Source organism: Natator depressus, chromosome 1 (genome assembly GCF_965152275.1).
Source record: "Natator depressus isolate rNatDep1 chromosome 1, rNatDep2.hap1, whole genome shotgun sequence".
Taxonomy (NCBI): domain Eukaryota; kingdom Metazoa; phylum Chordata; order Testudines; family Cheloniidae; genus Natator; species Natator depressus.
The window spans coordinates 206,658,239-206,680,802 of record NC_134234.1 but is presented as its reverse complement, the minus strand read 5'-3'; the positions used below and the strand labels follow the sequence as shown (position 1 = coordinate 206,680,802).

Below are 22,564 nucleotides of genomic sequence, written 5' to 3'. Positions count from 1 at the left end.
GAGGCTGACTGGCCTGTAGTTCCCCGGATCCTCCTTCTTCCCTTTTTTAAAGATGGGCACTACATTAGCCTTTTTCCAGTCATCTGGGACTTCCCCCAATCGCCGTGAGTTTTCAAAGATAATGGCCAATGGCTCTGCAATCACATCCACCAACTCCTTTAGCACTCTCGGATGCAACGCATCCGGCCCCATGGACTTGTGCTCGTCCAGCTTTTCTAAATAGTCCCAAACCACTTCTTTCTCCACAGAGGGCTGGTCACCTCCTCCCCATGCTGTGCTGCCCAGTGCAGTAGTCTGGGAGCTGACCTTGTTCGTGAAGACAGAGGCAATAGTTTTGGATATTTTCTACATTTTCAAATATATTGATTTCAGTTACAACACAGAATATGTACAGTGCTCACTTTATATTATTTTTATTACAAATATTTGCACTGTAAAAAAAGCAAAAGAAATAGTATTTTTCAATTCACCTAATACAAGTATTGTAGTGCAATTCTTTATCATGAAAATTGAACTTACAAATGTTGAGTTATGTACAAAAAACAACTGCACTCAAAAATAAAACAGTGTAAAACTTTAGAGCCTACAAATCCACTCAGTCCTGCTTCTTGTTCAGCCAATCGCTCAAACAAGTTTGTTTACGTTTGCAGGAGATAATGTTGCCCACTTCTTGTTTACAATGTCACCTGAAAGTAAAAACAGGCATTTGCATGGCACTGTTGTAGCCGATGTCGCAAGATATTTATGTGCCAGATGCACTAAAGATTCATATGTCCCTTGATGTTTCAACCACCATTCCAGAGGACATGTTTCCATGCTGATGACGGGTTCCATTCAATAACGATCCAAAGCGGTGTGGACCAATGCATGTTCATTTTCATTATCTGAGTCAGATGTCACCAGCAGGTTTATTTTCTTTTTTGGTGGTTCGGGTTCTGTAGTTTCCACATCGGAGTGTTGCTCTTTTAACTCTTCTGAAACTGTGTTCTGCACCTCGTCCCTCTCAAATTTTGGAAGACACTTCAGATTCTTTGGTTGAGTGCTGTAGCTATCTTTAGAAATCTCACATTGTTACCTTCTTTGTGTTTTGTCAAATCTGCAGTGAAAGTGTTCTTAAAATGAACAACATGTGTTGGGTCATCATCCAAGACTGCTATAACATGAAATACATGGCAGAATGCGGGTAAAACAGAAGGAGACATGCAATTCTCCTCCAAGAAGTTCAGTCACAAATTTAATTAGCGCATATATTTTTAAAACGAGCATCATCATCATGGAAGCATGTCCTCTGGAATGGTGGTCGAAGCATGAAGGGGCATATAAATGTTTAGCATATCTGGCACGTAAATACCTTGCAATGCCAGCTACAAAAATGCCATGTGAACACCTGTTCTCACGTTCAGGTGACATTGTAAATAATAAGCAGGTGGTATTATCTCCCATAAATGTAAACAAACTTGTTTGTCTGAGCAATTGGCTGAATAAGAAGTAGGACTTAGTGGACTTGTTGGCTCTAAAGTTGTGCATTGTTTTGTTTTTGAGTGTAGTTATGTAACAAACAAACAAAATCTACATTTGTAAGTTGCACTTTCATGATAAAGAAATTGCACTACCGTACTTGTATAAGGTGAATTAAAAAATACTATTTCTTTTGTTACCATTTTACACTGCAAATATTTGTAATAAAAATAATATAAAGTGAGCACCACACACTTCTGTACACACAATATGTTCTGTGTTGTAATTGAAATCCATATATTTGAAAATGTAGAAAAACATCCACAAATATTTAATACATTTCAATTGGTATTCTTTTGTTTAACAGTGCGATTAAAAGTGTGATTGATTAACTTTTTTGAGTTAATGGTGTGAGTTAACTGGGATTAATTGACAGCCCTAATTGCCATAAATGCCAAAAATGCCATAGCCTCAATGAGGTGTGTGACTGCCTGTAGATCAAAGACCTGCTTGGTGGGAGACACCCAACCTTGAGCATAACAGTGTGTTATAGGAAAGAAATACTCACAGTAAGGGAAACGCATGTTTGTGATCTTTAGTTCTTCTTTTGAAGAAGAGGAACCTGCTTGTGCTGGGCTTTGTGCACATCAACATTATAACATTTGCAGCGGCCAATTGTCCCAATAAAATGGGGGTAGGGTGGGAGAGAGCGGGGGATTGGCCACTGGAGGTTTTTATGTGAATTCAGGTGACTTTTAGCTTTGCTTTACAATCCTTAAATACTTATTAATCCTTCCCTTGTTCTTTGTGATGATTATTCCTCTTGTACAGATGGGGAAACTAAGGCACAGGGGTTGACATGAAAATTTTCAGTTGAGTGCCTGAAGTTAGGCTCTTAAATCCATATTCAGGCAGCTTTGTAATAGTCTAATCTTCACAGGTTTCCTGAATTGGGGCCAGGAGGAGGAAGAGCACACACAACAGGAGGTGAGTATATACTGCATAAATGCAGCTGAGACAAAACAGGAATTTGGCTCACAGGACATTGTAATAATTTGACATTTGTTTATGTCCCAAATTGGAAAAATAGCAAAAATTTTCACAAAAGAATTTGTTTAGTAAATGTTGAAACATTTTGTTTCAAGTCAGTTTGACATTAAACTGCATTTGCTTATTGCCTCATGGGACAGGTAGTTTTGGGTACCTCATGCTTTCATTCTTCCGCATGGGGCAGGCTCCTTTGCAAGAATACATCTCCCTGAGGTGCCATGTGGCCCTGTCAGAAGGGAGACCACAGTGCATCATGGGGAATGTAGTTGGGGTAAGGGTCCAGGTCATGGGAAAGAATGGGGGCACAAAGCACCTGAACTATGACTCCCATGAACCATCAAGGCACTCTGGGCGGAAGCAGTTTAATGTTGAACAGCCCTGAAATGAAACACTTTGTTTTGATTCCCCCCCAAAATTCAGCAACACTGAAAATTTCCCATTGAAAATTTAGATTTCATTTTTTTAAGAAATTGTCCAAAAATCACTTCAATAGAAAATGCCCAGTCAGCTCTATGTACAATGGAGACCCTAGCCAGGCCCCATTCTCTGCCAGAACCATCTACTTCTGGGCTGTACATCCCCCTTTCATCACGCAACAGTGGAATTATGGCTGCTTTATACAGCTATAACCTGGTGCCCATCAGAGTTCCTGTCCATAGGGAACTTTGTCAATTTATGTCAGAATAAATCAGCATAAAGCCTTCCATTCTGTAGGTAAGATTGCATTTACTGGGCCAGATTCATCACCAGTGTAATGCAAACACTTTACTCCAAAGCACCACACGCCCCTAGGCAGGCAATGGAACTATCTGTGTTAGTAAAGTTGTGCAGATGCTTACGTGTCTGCAGGACTGGTTCCAAACTATGGTAACCAACCCCACTGCAGGGTGTTTCCTCTAAGCCCTGTGGCAGACTAGTCCCTTCTGGATGTCTGGTACGGTAGCTCTGTACCACCAGCATGGAGTCAAGCATTGTAGGTGCCCCATGCACTAGACTCTGCAACAGGGGTTGCCGACCTGTGGCTCCAAAGCCACATGCGGCTCTTCAGAAGTTAATATGCGGCTCTTTGTATAGGCACCGACTCCAGGGCGCCAACTTTCCAATGTGCTGCGGGGTGCTCACTGCTCAGCCCCTGGCTCTGCCACAGGCCCTGCCCCCACTCCACCCCTTCCCTGAGCCGGCCATGCCCTTGTTCTCACCCCCCCCCCCCAGCTTCCTGCACACCACAAAACAGCTGATCGGGAGGTAGGGAGAGGGAGGTGCTGATTGGTGGGGCTGCCAGTGGATGGGAGGCGCTGAGAGTGAGGGCTGGAGCTGATGTGTGGGCTGCTGACGTAGTCCTGTGGCTCTTTGCCAATGTACACTGGTAAATGCTGGCTCCTTCTCAGGATCAGGTTGGCCACCCCTGCTCTGCACGCTCTAAATCCATTCTTCTTTCACTCCCTGCTTTCAACATGACCCTGTCTCTCTTTCTCCATTTCCTTCCCTTTCTCTCATCTTCTCTCTCTCGCTCTTCCCCTTGCCCATAGCCCCTCTCTTCTCCTATCTGTGTTGTCCTCTCTCTTCAGTCCCCTTTCTCCCTTCTTCCCCGTCCTTTCCCAGCCAACTCTTTCCCAAAATCCCAGAGGGAAGAGAGAGCAGCAGGGGGTATCTGTTAAGGGTACACTCCTCCCCAGCATGCCGGAAATTGGTGTGTGTGGGGGGAGGGGGTATGTGTACACATTCCTTCTGATGCCTTTGTAAATGTAATTTATTTACTATTTCTGATCCTCAGTGAAAGCAATTATTAAACTTGGAATAACAAAAGGGATAATATAATGCCTCATGAGGTTAGGCAGAGTTTCTTTATGACACGTGTTTAGCCATGCTAAAGTATGCAAACTAACAGAATAAATACAAAACTGAATCACTAAATATTTGAAACGTTTGTCAAAATGTCCCTAAAATCCAGACCACCTCTCTTAACCTTGTACTCTTTTTCTTTTTCCCTCCCCCCCCCCGCCCCGTTACCTTTAAAATTCTGGGCTATTGAGTGTAGCGCCCCCTCTCCACCTGGTTACCTCCTTTAATGCCAATCCGCTTACAGGTTTTGATGGACAGGTCTGGGTTCTTTTGGATCCTGCCACCCACTCAGCGGGGTGAATCTTCTTTTCTTTTTTTCCTATGAAATTATTTGGCGGTGCCTCCACTCCCCTCACTCCTTCCTGGCAGGGTCACCAGGGAAGCTTGGGCAGAAAATTCTAACGACAGAGTAATCCCCACTTACTTGCCAGATAGTTGGAGACTTCCAAGAAATAACACAAACACATAAAAATATATTCAACACAATTAATTATATTAAACAGGAGACAAATACCAACAGACAAGGGTAAAACCCTATTTTTAGGGTCACCAGTGCCCACACTGCAAATACCCATGACTTGATGTAGCAAATGTAGAATTAGTGTCCCGTTGGTACGCATACTTTGCTGGGGCCCTTGATGACCTATAACCACAAAATTCTTCTTTGCAGTGGTTTAGCAGTGTGGCTGACTGGGTTTAGTACAGCCCATAGGACTCACAGGTGGGAGAAGGTGGTAAATCCCTCCACAGGTGTAATATGCAGCAGGTTATAAAATCCTCAAACCCTTACGCCCTGGCTTGAGGACACAGTTCAGGGAGCAGGGGGTCCCCAGAACAAATTCCCTGACTAACTAACCGATGGTGCACTCACAAACTCCATGAATGATCCTCAGGTTCGAAGATGACTCTGGACTCCTCAGTCACTGCAGAGGGGCTGATCTCTGCTGGCAGGGATCCTCCTCAGGCAGGAATCAGGCTGCGTCGGTCCCAGGATTTCCCCTCACCACAAAGGGGTGCAGGGCTCAAGGTGTAGATTACACAACTACATTAACATCCAAACTGTAGCCTCCTAGCCCAGCCTCCAGTCACACACTCAGCAGCCAGCTTCCCTGAACTAGCAGCCAGAGCAGAGCTGACCATGTGGTGACTGGTCTCACCCAGGGAGCTGGAGGGAGAACTCAGCCTGGCTGGGAAGTTTCCCAGCATATGCTACAAATTGGGAATCATCAGTGGGGAAGGAAAAACCCAGCTGAGGGATCTACTGTTGGTTCCCTAGAGGTCTGTTCTCAGGGGGAACCCTGCATGCAGGCCTGGGACTCACCAGCTCCCCAGGCAGCCAGTCCTGCCCTTTTCCTGGCTGGCTCCAGACTGACCACCAAATGGCTTCTCCCTGGGAGGGCCCCTCACTCCCTATTGGTTGCTGGGAGGACTCCGAGTCTGCCTTGGCTCCCCCTCCCTACCAGGGACAGTGTGCCTCTCCCAGAGCTGCCCGCAGACAGAGTCCCAGGAATCTACGGAATCTCCTTGGGGGTTACATGTGTATTTCATGATTTTTAATTTCTTTTTTATATTTTGCTAAATGTGCCAAAAAAAGTTATTCATGCAAAATATTTACTGAAGCATTTAAGGCACACTGAATTTTAAGAACATTTTGTTTATATCTACTGCCTCTCAAACACTAAATGAGAGGTTTCTCTCCACTGCTGTTTTTATGTTAATTAAATCCAAGTTACTCATTTTAATTAATCTACATTTCATACTTTAAATTTTGAAAGAGGTACATTTTATCTGAACAACAAGGGCATAGTTTGTGGAGAATAAAGTAAAAGTGTTTGTCATAAATATAAAGGGAAGGGTAAACACCTTTAAAATCCCTCCTGGCCAGAGGAAAAACCCTTTCACCTGTAAAGGGTTAAGAAGCTAGGATAACCTCGCTGGCACCTGACCACAATGACCAATGAGGAGACAAGATACTTTCAAAGCTGGAGGGGGGAGAAACAAAGGGTCTGGGTCCGTCTGGGTGATGCTTTTTGCTGGGGACAGAACAGGAATAGAGTCTTAAAACTTAGTAAGTAATCTAGCTAGATATGCGTTAGATTATGATTTCTTTAAATGGCTGAGAAAATAAGCTGTGCTGAATGGAATGGATATTCCTGTTTTTGTGTCTTTTTGTAACTTATGGTTTTGCCTAGAGGGATTCTCTGTGTTTTGAATCTAATTACACTGTAAGGTATTTACGATCCTGATTTTACAGAGGTGATTCTTTTTACTTTTTCTTCTATTAAAATTCTTCTTTTAAGAGGCTGAATGCTTTTTTCATTGTTCTTAAGATCCAAGGGTTTGGGTCTGTGGTCACTTATGCAAATTGGTGAGGATTTTTATCAAACCTTCCCCAGAAAAAGGGGGGTAAGATTTGGGAGGATTTTGCAGGGAAAGATGTTTCCAAACAAACTCTTTCCCAGTAACCGGTGTTAGACATTTGGTGGTGACAGCTGAAGTCCAAGGGCAAAGGGTAAAATAGTTTGTACCTTGGGGAAGTTTTAACCTAAGCTGGTAAAAGTACGCTTAGGAGGTTTTCATGCAGGTCCCCACATCTGTACCCTAGCATTCAGAGTGGGGAAGGCAACTTGACAGTGGTGTTAGCTCTTTTTTTCCACAAATAGTTTAAACTAGGCCTGCATTTAGTCTTGTACATGGTGTAGCCCATAGGGCTAGCTTGCCTTTGCTATATTCACTGCCTTGCCTTCATTATATTTAGCTGCTTTCATTATATTCAGCTGTAATGCAGGAAACCTACAGGCCTGTATCCTGTAAGACATTAGCTAAAGCATAAATTAGCATAAGTGTGGTTAAGTAGGCTGGAACCCTTGGCATAGACTAACAGTTACCTTTAGATTCTGGGAACTAAGGGTATGTTATAAAAAACCCAACTCCACGAGGGGAGTAGCTACCATCACTGGGAGTGTGGCTCCCAGCACTGGTGCACTGTCTACACTGCCACTTTACAGCGCTGAAACTTGCAGCGCTCAGGAGTGCATTTTTTCACACCCCTGAGCGAGAAAGTTGCAGTGCTGTTAAATGGCAGTGTAGACAAGACCTAAGAAGAGCTGCTCAATGGTAGGAGTTAGAATGTTCCAGTAAGTGCTACTGCAAGGAACATGGAAGTAATAACCGCAAATCCACTTACGCAAGGGGTGATGGGTATGATCATGAGCTGAAATGGTAGTTACACGTATTAATATAGTAACCTATAGAAGGAGGACACCTCAACATTAGTAGGATGAGGAAATACAAATAAGGAAAAGGGGAGAAACCCCTACTGAATATGCATTAGACACAGTGGTGTCAGCATAACATATTATAAAACTTACATCTGAGCCTGTGGGCAGTAGGAGAGAGAGATGTAGACCTTGGGAGGTGCCAGAATGATGGCTACTGATGATGAGGGGGAAGGTAATGGTGATGAGGAAGATGATGGCTCACATTTCAGGTTGTCCTGCAAGGGATGGGGTGCGTAGATGGATGTTCAAATGGACGTTCTGTAGTCTACCTACCTTGATGGGGTGGAGTGTTTGTGACTTTGCTAAATGTATTAATAAATTCTTCGTAAATATAGAAGAGTTCCTACAGTGTGAGTGTTGCAACTGTGCACAATGGGGTTCACAACTATATAGTAATTTTAATAATACTGGGCCTGATCTTGAGACAAGGATCTGTCTACCATCAAAGTGACAACTGGGAATTCTTAAGTAATCAACATAAATAATACTAGGGCTGTCGACTAATCGCAGTTAACTCGTGCGATTAATTAAAAAAACTAATCATGATTAAAAAAATTAATCACAGTTTTAATTGCACTGTTAAACAATAGAATACCAATTGAAAAGTATTAAATATTTTTGGATGTTTTTCTACATTTTCAAATATATTGATTTCAATTACAACACCGAATACAAGGTTAACAGTGCTCACTTTATATTGTTGCTTGCAAAGAAAATAACAGAACACCACTAGCCGTCACCTTCAGACCCCAACTAAAATCTCTCCAATGCATTATCAAGGATCTACAACCTATCCTCAAGGACGACCCATCACTCTCACAAATCTTGGGAGACAGGCCAGTCCTTGCCTACAGACAGCCCCCCAACCTGAAGCAAATACTCACCAGCAACTACATACCACACAACAGAACCACTTACCCAGGAACCTATCCTTGCAACAAAGCCCGTTGCCAACTGTGCCCACATATCTATTCAGGGGCCACCATCACAGGGCCTAATAACATCAGCCACACTCTCAGAGGCTCGTTCACCTGCACATCTACCAATGTGATATATGCCATCATGTGCCAGCAATGCCCCTCTGCCATGTACATTGGTCAAGCTGGACAGTCTCTCCATAAAAGAACAAATGAACACAAATCAGATGTCAAGAATTATAACATTCATAAACTAGTCGGAGAACACTTCAATCTCTCTGGTCACGCGATTACAGACATGAAAGTTGCGATATTACAACAGAAAAACTTCAAAACCAGACTCCAGCGAGAGACTGCTGAATTGGAATTCATTTGTAAATTAGATACAATTAACTTAGGCTTAAATAGAGACTGGGAGTGGTTAAGTCATTATGCAAGGTAACCTATTTCCCCTTGTTTTTTCCTACCCCCTCCCCCACTGTTCCTGAGACGTTCTTGTTAGACCCTGGATTTGTGTTGGAAATGGCCCACCTTGATTATCATACACATTTGTAAGGAGAGTGATCACTTTAGATAAGCTATTACTAGCAGGAGTGTGGGGTGGGGGAGAGAAAACCTTTTGAAGTGATAAACACCCATTTTTTCATGGTCTGTGTGTATAAAACATCCTCACTGCATTTTCCACTTTATGCATCCGATGAAGTGAGCTGTAGCTCACGAAAGCTTATGCTCAAATAAATTGGTTAGTCTCTAAGGTGCCACAAGTACTCCTTTTCAACTTACAAGTGCTGAATTATGTACAAAAAAATAACTGCATTCAAAAATAAAACACTGTAAAACTTTAGAGCTTACAAGTCCACTCGGTCCTAGTTCTTGTTCAGCCAATTGCTCAGACAAACAAGTTTGTTTACATTTGCAGGAGATAATGCTGCCCGCTTCTTGTTTACAGTATCGCCTGAAAGTGAGAACAGGCATTCGCGTGGCACTGTTGTGGCCGGCAACGCAAGATATTTATGTGCCAGATGCACTAGAGATTCATATGCCCCTTCATGCTTCCACCACCACTCCAGAGGACATGTATCCATGCTGATAACAGGTTCTGATAGATAACCATCCAAAGCAGTGCGGACCAACACATATTCATTTTCATCATCTGAGTCAGATGCCACCGGCAGCAGCCTTTCTTTTTTGGTGGTTTGGGTTCTGTAGTTTCTGCACCGGACTGTTGCTCTTTTAAGCTCTCAAATTGTGAAAGGCACTTCAGATTTTTAAACCTTGGGTCGAGTGATGTAGCTATCTTTAGAAATCTCACATTGGTACCTTCTTTGCGTTTTGTCAAATCTGCAGTGAAAGTGGTCTTAAAATGAAGATGTGCTGGGTCATCATCCAAGACTGCTATAATATGAACTATATGGCAGAATGCGGGTAAAACAGAGCAGAAGACTACAATTCTCCCCCAAGGAGTTCAGTCACAAATTTAATTAACACATTTTTTTTTTTTAAACGAGCGTCATCAGGATGGAAGCATGTCCTCTAGAATGGTGGCCAAAGCATGAAGGGGGCATATGAATGTTTAGCATAACTGGCACGTAAATACCTTGCAATGCGGGCTACAAAGTGCCATGCAAATACCTGTTCTCACTTTCAGGTGTCATTGTAAATAAGAAGTGGGCAGCATTATCTCCCATAAATGTAAACAATCTTGTTTGTCTTCGAGATTGGCTGAACAAGAAGTAGGACCGAGTGGACTTGTAGGCTCTAAAGTTTTGCATTGTTTTGTTTTCGAGTGCAGTTATGTAATAAAAAAAAAATCTACATTTGTAAGTTGCACTTACATGATAAAGAGATGACACTACAGTACTCGTATGAGGTGAATTGAAAAATACTATTTCTCTTGTTCACCATTTTTACACTGCAAATATTTGTAACAAACAACAATATAAAGTGAGCATGGTCAACTTTGTATTCTGTGTTGTAATTGAAATCAATATATTTGAAAATGTAGAAAAACATCCAAAAATATTTAATACTTTTCAATTGGTATTCTATTGTTTAACAGTGCAATTAAAACTGTGATTAATTTTTTTAATCATGATTAGTTTTTTTAATTAATCGCACGAGTTAACTGCGATTAGTCGACAGCCCTAGTATTATTTATGTTGATTACTTAAGAATTCCCAGTTGTCACTTTGATGGTAGACAGATCCTTGTCTCAAGATCAGGCCCAGTATTATTAAAATTACTATATAGTTGTGAACCCCATTGTGCACAGTTGCAACACTCACACTGTAGGAATTCTTCTATATTTACGAAGAATTTATTAATACATTTAGCAAAGTCACAAACGCTCCACCCCATCAAGGTAGACAGACTACAGAACGTCCATTTGAACATCCATCTACGCACCCCATCCCTTGCAGGACAACCTGAAATGTGAGCCATCATCTTCCTCATCACCATCACCTTCCCCATCATCATCAGTAGCCAATTTCCAGCCATTGGCTCATTTTATCCTTTTCTCTGGTAGGCTGAAGAGCCAATTGTCAACTCTTTGTTCCCCATGTAGGTACTCATACACTGTAAGTTAGAGGGGTGTGTGTGTGTTTGTGAATGCTGAAAAACAAGTATAAATGTGTGTTCGCCTTTTCTATAAAACTAGCTTGAGTGTATGCTTATAGCAGTTTATCTATACAAGATGGCTTGAATGTATGCTTAATTGTTTTGGGAAGGAGGAGAGATGGGTGGATGTTGGTGTTGTGTGTTGAAGGGGATGAGCAGCATCCTTATCTCAAAAGTAATCAGCTGTTTTACATAAATAGTTCAAACGAAATCTTCATTTTGTCTACAGTCGGGTGTATTAACCAATTTTACATTGTTAGATTTCTTTTAAGTTAGGCTGTGTATATGTGCGTGTTTTTCATATAAAATAATGCTGAAAAACATGAACATGTGCGTGTGTGTCGGTGACTTATCTATATACTATTTTATCTATAAAATAGTCTACAAGTTGGCTTGAATGTATGCTTAATTGCTTTGGGAAATAGAGCAGGGTGGGGTGCGGAGGCATGAGTGGTGCTTTGTGTGTTGTATGTTTTGCTGAAAACTTTTTAATTTATTTGTCCTTCAAAAACTGTACTAAAATTAAGAGCCTCTAATACAATTTAAGCCAAGAGGTGCTAATTTTCAATAAATACAAAAGGCTGTGAAGAACTACATTACTTTAAGTAGGAATAAGGGAAATTGTTCTAAAGATTAGGCCTATCTGCCAGTTTTTATAGACAAATGCTAAAGGAATAATGTAGAAAAAGGAAATTTTATTCCTGGTGCAAAATTAGAAAGAAGACTAATTGCTAAATGTACGTAGGTTTTGTAAAAAGTTTGATAAAGAATCTACATGCACGCTCATTTTGGAGGGTGGGTCATATTTCTTCAAATAAAAGGTAAAACACAAGGAAAAGAAGGGGTTAAGGCGGCAGCATGTGCCAGCATTCTTACCTCTGTCCTTTCAACAGTTAGAAAACCTTTCAGTTTTCTAATAAACAATAGAGAAATAAAAGAATTAAAGAGTGCTAGCTTTGCACTCTTAGGGATAAACCAGAATTGCTGCAATGAAACCAGGGGAGAATGTGTGGTAATTTTAAGGCAAATATTGAGAAATATTTGGGTATAGCTCAGTGTTCACAATCACTTCCCGAACCACAAAGAGTCACACCCCAATTAGAGGTGTTGCAACTGGTGATGAGTCAAGAAATTGCCAGACCAGCCTGAACCAACTACCATAATTAATAGGGGTCGGGGAGTTATTTGTTTTCTGCTTTTCTGGTGTCCACGGACCACTATTCACATAATGATATTTAAAGTACTCTCTCTCTTACTATTGACAATATTACATTTTTTTAAATGTTGTTTTGTTCCTTTCTTCCCTCCTCTCCCCTCACAAGCCTGACAATGGTAAACTCCACCTATACAAACCACATGACTGTGTGACTAGATAATGTCAGATGTCTGTCTATTCTTTGTCACATTTGCTCTAAATTTTGCTTGTCAGAGTTTCCAAACATCCTAAGAAGTTATTTGCCACTATGATGCCTGGAGGCTTAACCGAGACCAAACCCGCGACTCCAGAAATCCAAGAGATTGCTGACCAGGTGAGTTGCATCCCATGAAAGATGCAAAACGGAAACTAGTAGCACGAAAGCAAATTCCAGAGAGATTATGGAATGAAGCTAAAATTTCCTTTAAAATCTAACAAGAAGCATTGTAAATGGAAGCCCTCTTGATTGATTAGAAGCATGTATTATGTGGCATGGAAAAATTGCTAAAGAAGTGACTGCACTGACTCCAGTCCAGGAAATTCTTCGATTCGTATCTGCCAATGCCAGAAGGGACCATGTAGTCTGACCTCCTGTACAGCATAGGCATAGAACTTTTCATTCTTTTAATCCATTTAAGGTGGCCGTGTTAATTTTGTATTGTTCTAGCTTTTTAATCAAAATGCCATGCGGCACCAAGTATAATGCCATACAGTACTCTATTACATCAACGGTGTTGCCTTTTATCAACCACATTTATAATCTCATCAAAAAAGATTTCAAATCTGTTTGAAAGGATCTATTTTCCATACATCCCCATTGATTGGCTGGCATTAAGTATAGTGATTTCCTTTAATTGATTAGTAATCAAGACCTGAATCAGCTGCTCCAATTTCTTACCCGAGATCAGTGTCAGACTGGCAGGCCTATAATTACCTGGGTTACCCCATTTATCCTTTTTAAATAGTAGCACATTAGCTTTCTTCCAGTCTTCTGCTATTCTGCTTCTCAGTCTTCTGGGAGCTCTAGAGACATTGACGGCTGTGTTGCAGATAGAACTGTATGAAAGACAGCAAGCTCTAGTGGTCAGTACGGGCACCTGCAGCTGAGCCTGCGCTGCCTAATTAACCACCAGTACAGTTCCACGGCTAGTAGCAGCGGTAGAAGCACCTGTGTAGACAGCGTTTTAAGTGTCCTTACAACTGTGTCATCAAACCCTGATCTGTACAGAACTGGCTGGCAGGGCAGTAAAAATATCATTGTTCTGCCCACTTGTGTACTTGGGCTCGTGGAGCTGCACCGGCGGTGAATCGGGGGTCCCATTTGCTAATGCAGAGCAGGCCAGGGAGTCAGGCTTTTGTTCCTATTGCCAGGGCTAGCTCTAGGGTCCCATTACTGGGGGGGGGGGGGGGGCAGAGGAGGAGAGTGGGTATTTCGGGGGCCCTGTAAACAAATAATCTTCTAGAAGTCCAGAAGCTAGTTGGATCCCTGGAAAATCGTGGATTTTAAGAGTTTAAGAAAGTCAGTATTTTCCTGTGATTTATAACTTTGGCCTTTCTGACAATGATTTAGGGCCCCTTGAAGGTTATTTGGGCTGGGGGGTGAGGGGGAAATGTCCTGGGCCTGCCTGGCTCTGCTGTGGACTCACTGTGACACCCTGGTCAAATCACTTGGCCTCTTTGTGCTTCAATTTCCTCAGCTGTAAAATGGAGGGGGGCAGCGGAGGATAACACTTCCCTTCCTCACATGGGGACTGTTAATTCCTATTTGTAAGGCACATTGAGATTCTTCCTCGAAAGGCACTATAGAACTACAAAATACTACTGCTGTTGTGTGTATGCTCACTGTAGAAACGTAACAGACGGTCTCTGTCCAAAAAAATCTTAGAATCCAAGTTTAAATGTGCTCCCAGCATATGTCAGAAACGAGGCCACAATTCTTAGTTTTCAGGGGACACAAATATGGCGCAAAAGGTGAATCTTCAAGTCAGATTCTGCTTTCATTCACACGGGTCAACTGAGGTTCTAAAATTGACTCCCCTGTTAAGTGAGAGCAGAGTGTCGCCTCTGGAGGGCAGATATGTATGATTTCTGAACTACTTTCAGGAAAGTGTCATGTACTTGGAATGATTGAAAGCAGCAATTCTCAACCTGGGGGGCTGCAAGCAGGCTTCAGGGGGTCTGCCTAAATAAACCAAAGAGCAGGGCTGGCCTTAGACTTGCTGGGGCCCAGGGCAGAAAGCCAAAGCCCGAACCCTGTCACCCGGGGCTGAAGCCAAAGCCTGAGCAACTTAGCTTTGCAGGGCCCCCTGCGGTCTGGGGTCCCAAGCAATTGGCCTGGTTGCCACCCCCTACCGCTGGCCCTGGCTCTTAATCTACTGGATATGCAGACAAACAGCTGTGGCACACCGTGGGCTGTGGAATTTTTATAGCATGCTGGGGCGGCCTCAGAAAGGAAAAGGTTGAGAACCCCTCATTTAAAGCACTCGTCTGTTCAGTGATCTTTTAAACATGTAAATACAATTATTCATTGCTCTTTATTTTCTAAAAGGTGAAACTTTTACCTTGTGCTTAGATCTATGTGTGCCTTGGAGAGGTAGATTTTGAATAATAGTTGGCATTTGTGCGTCACCTGGGAACTCCACGGTATTTCTTAGCAACAGAGAGCATCTGACTACCAGACTGCTGACGAGAAGACTCGTGGTGGCTCTCACCCCACCCTTCATGCATCCTTTTATGGAAAGGGAAAGTGGCTGCCAGCAGAAAAATGTCATTGCTGATTGGCTTAAATACATGAATTGCCTTTGACTAGATGCTCTTAAAGAAATGGTCAAAGTTCCCAGTTAGCTAATGAATGAAGCACAATGGATTGTGGTTGGTGCCCTAGGACTGGTAGTCATGAGACAGATGTGATTCCTGTGTCAGCCACAGACTCATTGTGTGGCCTGACTTTGGGGAAGTCACTTCAGTGCTCTCTGCCTCAGTTTCCCCACCTACAATGCTGTCATTATGTTGGATTTCATTGTAGTATCCAAATGCTCCTAAAAGAGGCTCCAAAGCAGACCATTAAAAACACAGCAAAGGGAAATGATGCTCTGCCAAAAGCTCTTCTGAGAGTAAAAGATTTTAGCCCTGATTTCCTCAGCAGGTACAAGGCACTTTTCATCTGGCAATCTGAAAGCACGAATTCCAGGCAGAGATGGGCACCTCTCTCCGGCCCGTCAGTCAGGTGCCTAAGTACGTTTGTAGATCTGGGCCCTATGCCCTGCCCCTCTTCTCTCCATTTTACTTTTGGCCAGCTTAGATGGCTCCCCAATCTGACTGCTGGCTTCTGGGAATCCCTTTCTTAGGCAATTAAGTCTCCTCATACAATACAGGGGGAACCTGGGTGCCTAACTCAGGGCTAAGAATTGCACTAGTCAGCAGGGTGCCTAAGATCCCTGGTGAAACCTAGCCCCAGAAGCCCTAGCCCTATCAATTTTGGAGAGGTTTTCTTGTAGCATTGTTGACCCCTGAGTGATACCTTCATTTCTGCCCTAAACTTAGCTGAGTCCAGAAACAACAACCAACCATACATTTGTTCAGGAATGTATTACTTATTAAATAGGCATGAGCCAAGGGCTTCAAACTGTCCATTTGGGGTCTAGGCAGCTGGCTGCTTGACCTCCCTTGAAGGGGTGGGCCCTTTCAATAAATAACTGATGGGTAAATAGTGCTTGGAGGTTGGGAAGGACATGAATGGTGGGGGTGGAGGATGACAGTTTATTTGTCTGAGACAAGGACAGCTGGTGCTGAGGGGACACTTAACTCAACACTTCCAAAGAAGTGGGAAGCCTGGGTGTAGTGTGGTGAATCTGCGGAGAGCAGCGGAAAGGAAAGGAAAGGCTCCATGGGAACTGGGAGAATAGTTCGTCAAGAGTGGGTGTATTGGGATTTTGGGAGGAGTGTCGTGATTGCAGCATTTGGGTTGAGAGTGGCAGCCTGTGACGCACTGGAACAGCTGCTCCAGAGTTGACACTCAAGCAGAAGATGCTGCATCAGTGTGAAAGAGCAAGGCAGGGGGGCCCCCAATGAGTCGTACCACAGAACTGAACTCTGACCAACGACCTCTGCTGCGTGGATGGAGTAAGATATTCAGACAGTGAGGCCTGAGGACCCCAACTTTTTTCTTTTTTTTTTTTTGAACTGTCCCACAAAGGATAAACTGAGAAGGACTCTGAGCTGTTGAGTGAGCCGAGGGTATTTGTCCTTTTCTGGCAGCCGTAGTAAATTAGTATTTCTTTTGTGCTGGGTGTCAGAGCTTTTTGGGACCCACTAGCTGTTGCAGTCCATGCTGCCTCACAGCTGAAGTCTCTTGAATGCTTTCCTCTGAGACACAGAACATCTGAATCTGAGAAGGGCTGATGTACCAGAGCACTCCAAAAAGAAAAGGAGGACTTGTGGCACCTTAGAGACTAACCAATTTATTTGAGCATAAGCTTTCGTGAGCTACAGCTCACTTCATCGGATGCACTCAGTGGAAAATACAGTGGGGAGATTTATATACATAGAGAACATGAAACAACGGGTGTTACCATACATACTGTAAGGAGAGTGATCAGGTAAGGTGAGCTATTACCAGCAGGAGACTACCTTTTGTAGTGATAATCAAGGTGGGCCACTTCCAGCAGTTGACAAGAACGTCTGAGGAACAGTGGGTGGTGGAGGGGGGAAGAAACATGGGGAAATAATTTTACTTTGTGTAATGACCCATCCACTCCCAGTCTCTATTCAAGCCTAAGTTAATTGTATCCAGTTTGCAAATTAATTCCAGTTGAGCAGTCTCTCATTGGAGTCTGTTTCTGAAGTTTTTTTGTTGAAGAATTGCCACTTTTAGGTCTGTAATCGAGTGACCAGAGAGATTGAAGTGTTCTCCAACTGGTTTTTGAATGTTATAATTCTTGACGTCTGATTTGTGTCCATTTATTCTTTTATGTAGAGACTGTCCAGTTTGACCAATGTACATGGCAGAGGGGCATTGCTGGCACATGATGGCATATATCATATTGGTAGATGTGCAGGTGAACGAGCCTCTGATAGTGTGGCTGATGTGATTAGGCCCTATGATGGTGTCCCCTGAATAGATATGTGGACACAGTTGGCAATGGGCTTTGTTGCAAGGATAGGTTCCTGGGTTAGTGGTTCTGTTGTGTGGTGTGTGGTTGCTGGTGAGTATTCGCTTCAGGTTTCGGGGGGCTGTCTGTAAGCAAGGACTGGCCTGTCGCCCAAGATCTGTGAGAGTGATGGGTCGTCCTTCATGATAGGTTGTAGATCTCACTCCGATGACCCCATCAGGTGAGTGTAATCATAATAGTCTCAGGGAAAATTTTAAAAAGTCACTTGATTGTGACAGATATGACACTCACCTGTAATATCCTGGACAAAGCATATTGAATTAAATTAGTATTATAGGAGTTCGTTGAATTAAAAATGCAAACATTTATGTGTGATTGAGGGATTGTACATAATTCAGTGGGGGAGGGGAACCATAGCCCTCTAGGAATTAAGAACAGTGTGGGGAGGTGAGGCAAATTAATTCAGATTATAACACCACCTGGAGAGATACTTGTATTTACTGGTTAAAAGGATTTTTAGATAAATAGTTTAAACTGACTTGGGGCCTTTTTTCTGATCCAGCAAATGGACAGGACCTTCTGTCCAATCCTTGTGGAAAGCTTGGAAAGACTTAACCTACCAGAGCCCTAGGTTGGAGCTTGGGTGACCTCTGGTAAATTTTTTAGCATGTGTACGTTTTTATTGAGTTAATGTTTCCTGTGTAATGCTTTTACCTTAAGAATAAATGTGCTTGCTTAGAAAGATCTGTGCGATAAACTGTCACTGCTGGCACTCCATGTTCAGAGCCTGTGGAGAGAAAGCCGCACAGACGCTGGCCTGTTTAGGCAGTCTGGCTTGCTGGAGATATCACCGTGTAGATTAGGAAGCTGTGCAGCCTGAACTCCCTGGCCAGGAGGGAGAGAGACATGCACCTTTGCCCAAGAGAGGTGATGCCTGAAAAGCTGGGGGCCTCCGCTTGGTGGACACAAGGGGGGACTGCAGGTGCAGTTGCCCTGAACTGTGATAGCGGGTACTTAGCCTTTGAAAAGGTCATTGATAATGTCACTGTCAATTCACTGATGAGCCCCAAACTTCCCTTCCCTTCAGATGTATGTTATCATGGGGAAACACTCCTTGTACTACATCATATTTCTGAAGTACTGGCACTGAATAAATTTTAAAAATCCACGGCGTTTAAAGTTGTTCCCCTGCATAAACTCGTCCACCCAAACCTGCCTCCAGCACAAGGGAGTCTTGCCTTTGCCAGCTGGGTGTTAGCTCCCTAACACAACCAGCCTGTCAGCCACCCAGCCACTCTCCTCTGGGCTGTGCCAGCCCTGCCTTTGCCCTGCAGATTGCACATAGGTGCACCCCAGCCTCCGAGTCCCTTTGAAGTGTCCCCCTGTGGTATCCAGCCCCTGATCCCCGGACACCACAGAAATTCCAGTTCCTCCACTCCAGAAGGAACAGTGGACCCCAGGTTTACCTTAGATCACAGCTCCTGTGGCACACCCAACACTTCAGTTCACTTCCAGTAAAACAAAAGAAAATGTATTTAAGATTAAATGGAAACAAGTGTGAGTAATGGAAACAGATGGTTCCATATTAACTGCAAACTAGGGCCTACAGTTAAGTTACCTTTCCTATCTAATCATGTAGATTCTTAGCCCACAGTTCAGTCTTTTGCTGCACTTACTAGCCCCAAGGAGCCAAGACCCAATCTTTCATGAAGCACCCCTGCTCATCAAGGTGCCTCCTTAGTCCATGTATACAGAGCGTCTTTCTCCACCCTGTGATATACCAAATCAGTCTTTTGTCTTTATTCAGCAAACATGCCATGTCCTATTATTCCTTTTCACATTCAAGTGGTTTCGATGCTTAGTTTGTCTTTGATGGTTTTTTCAATTGATTTTTCTGGGTTGGTGCCAAGGCAGACAATGAGTAATGCAATACATAATTGGCTAGCCCAGGATGGGTGACAACTCCCTCCCGCTTGAATTGTCCGTCACCGAGACATATTATTCCCTAGTCACTCACTTTCCCTCCAAGACCGCCATAAAGGCATAAGTTTCAATACAGTTACATTGTTCTTTAAATATCACCCGTACACACATCTCACACTGATTATGGGTTTGATAAGTTACAAGTTTTCAACAGAGACCTCACATGCTAACCTTCATGGGTGAATACCATGAAAGCGGTGTGTTAGGTGTAGTGAGTTTGTCAGGTCTAGACAGGAGTTGCTTGTAGAGAACAGCGAACCTTTTGCCAGTTGACAGCAATGGGCCTCTGTATCACAGTGACCAAGTATCATGTGATGGCATACTGGAGGTGGTGCCTCCTTTAAGAGGGAGCTGGGCCAGACAGACTCTGAGGTCAGTGGATGGACAGGTGTTTTGGGGGAGATGTTTGCAGAAAACAGGAGCTTCAGGTGAGAGGTATTTCAGGTAAAGCCAGGCAGCAATCCAAGTTTTCACAGGGGTGTGAAGCCTGGCTGCAAGGAACTGTGGAGCCTAGGGAATAAGGCTGCAAGATCTGAGTTGAGTTGAATTGTTTGTTAATAAGCAAGGCCCAAAGAAGGGAAATGTTATGTGCTGCATGTCAGGCTATGTGCATTCTTTGGGAAGCTGAGAAGAAGAAACTGAGGCCGTAGACATACAATGAGAAGGGGGTTTGCTGACCCCATTACACCACCTAACCCTCTTTCTTTTTTCTACAGGTGAAGCCACAGCTGGAAGAGAGAGAGAACAAGACCTATCCAGTCTTTGTAGCCATAAAATATAAAACGCAGGTGGTTGCTGGAACAAACTACTTCATTAAGGTCAGTACTCAACAAAATCCCCCACTTCTTCCATCATTGCATAAGTGTTCTAACTGAAGAAGAACATAGGTATAATTTTGAGTGCCTTAAAGCAAGATGTTCAAATAGTGAGCAAACGTTGCAGGAAAAGGTTCCAATATGACTTTTAATCAAGGTAGGGATTACTTCCTGTTGGATGCGATTTCGCAACAAAAATAGAAAAGATAAACAGCTTGTTTTGTGAATCTCATTTAAATCTGATCTTAGTATTTATAAAGCATAAGTCCCACTCTTTCAGCTAAAAGAAAAGGAGGACTTGTGGCACCTTAGAGACTAACCAATTTATCTGAGCATGAGCTTTCGTGAGCTACAGCTCACCTTAGCTGTAGCTCACGTAGCTCACGAAAGCTCATGCTCAAATAAATTTGATAGTCTCTAAGGTGCCACAAGTCCTCCTGTTCTTTTTGCGGATACAGACTAACACGGCTGCTACTCTGAACTCTTTCAGCTGTATATTGTAAAATTTTAGGATTGCCAAGAGGGCGATCTCCATTCAAGACTCTCCAACTGCTTTCTCAGCTCTCACCCTTAGAGCTGGCCTTAGCTGTTGTTTGGGCAGGCGGGCAAAATAATGGCTTTTTCATCCTGCCGTCTCCAGGCCCTGAGAGGACATAGAATCCTCTTCACCATGATCAGCCCAGTAGGCACAGGGCCGGCCTTGGGATTTTGGGGAGTGTAACTGAGAGGATTCTGTGGTATACACCTCAAACTCCTCTGAGCAATTTTAAAAACAGTATGTGTGTTTGTTTGGGAGTGGAACAGCTTCAATAAGCGAGACAGAGAAACCTCCTCTTGAATACCTCATAGCCTACTGGTTAGAGCACTCTACTGAGAGGCAGGAGACCCCAATCAACTCCCTTCTGCACCTCAAATGAGGATGATATTGAACCCAGGTCTTCCATATCCCACCTGAGTTCCTCCAACCACTTGGACTAAAAGTTATAAGGTGGGACACCACCATCTCCTCCTCTGGCCATTTTGCAAATCTCTCTCCCCCAAAAAATCAAAAATAATCAATTTGGAAATATTGCAACAGTTTGTCAGCATTTCCAAACAAATCTTTTTTGATTTGAGAGACAGTCAAAATTCACAAAAACTCACAAATAGTTTTGGTAGATTTGAAACTGCATTTTTTTGGTGAATAAAATATTTGTCTGAAAAATCTTCACCCAGCCCCTGTGAGGGTGTTGGCTTGCTTCACCCCAGCATTCAGCTTTCTTTGCCCCCTCCCCCAGTGTCTTTGCGTACAGCTCTGGCCTTCCTCGGGTGAATAGGATTAACTCTTTCACTGCCAGCCTAGGCATGGGATCTGAGTGAAGTCAATGAGACTTTGCCTTAGGAAAAAGTGATAGTTAAACCCAAACGTTTTCAATCAGATTTTTTTGTAGAGCAAACTCTCATTTACTTCACTCAGATACCCAAGGTTATGTGCAAAAGCAGAAGATGAAGGGGTTGAGTGGCAAGGATAACTTTGAGATATGAAGAATATGACCTAAATTCTGTCCAGGCATAAATAGGTGCAACTCCTGGAGAAACCAATGGAAGTGACAGCTTCTTATGGCAGGGCTGAATTTGGCCTTGTGAGGTCAGGGATAAAATGTCTATTTCTGCTGATCATCAGGAACACCCTAATTTGGACACACAAGCCTGTTTCTGCTCACACATGTGATATGAAATGGGATAGTCTCTACAGACCAGGTTTAGGGTATTGAATGATACCGTGTGTGATTTAATTTTTACTTTGTAGCTATTCAAAGGTTCAGCACTTCATCTCCCCAAAACATCCCTTCATGAGAATGTGCTTAGTCCATGGCTGTCCCATTCTCCTTGTCTTTCAGGTCTCCATCAGCAACAGCACCGATGAGTGTGTACACTTGAGTGTGTTCCAAAGCCTGCCTTGTGAGAACAAGGGGCCCAGTCTTACCAGCTATGAGACTGGCAAAACCAAAAATGATCCACTGAGCTATTTTTAATGAGATGCTTGGGATGGGCTCTTCTGTTGCTCTTTCTGCAGACTCCCAGCTCGTACCGCCAGTGCCAATACATGAATGAAAATAAAATGAATCTGATTTTGAAAACTAAGTTTGTGTTTCCATGTTGCATGTAACAGAAGGTCTGTCTTGATTCCAGCAGTAAATAACTGTGGCTAACTTACAAAATGCCTCCAAGGAAATGTGCTGGATCTACCCAAATACCAACGGTTCAGCACTGCATCTCCCCCAAAAATGCTTCCATTAGAATCTGCTTAGTC

The 22,564-nt window shown here is 43.1% G+C and overlaps 1 protein-coding gene across 2 annotated transcripts; it reads left to right on the top strand.

Moving 5' to 3' along the window:
* On the top strand, positions 1 to 22,356 carry LOC141984631 (cystatin-A-like). 2 transcript variants are annotated; one of them, XM_074947788.1, is made up of 5 exons: positions 1 to 104; positions 2,399 to 2,445; positions 12,597 to 12,696; positions 20,173 to 20,274; positions 22,152 to 22,356. In XM_074947788.1, the coding sequence occupies exons 3-5, from the start codon at positions 12,631 to 12,633 to the stop codon at positions 22,284 to 22,286; spliced, it is 303 nt and encodes a 100-aa protein (XP_074803889.1). In that variant the 5' UTR covers positions 1 to 104; positions 2,399 to 2,445; positions 12,597 to 12,630; the 3' UTR covers positions 22,287 to 22,356. The 2 variants fall into 2 exon arrangements, with proteins under 2 accessions (XP_074803889.1, XP_074803897.1); XM_074947796.1 differs by lacking the exons at positions 1 to 104; positions 2,399 to 2,445 and adding an exon at positions 6,341 to 6,418.
* Positions 22,357 to 22,564: the final 208 nt, after the last annotated feature.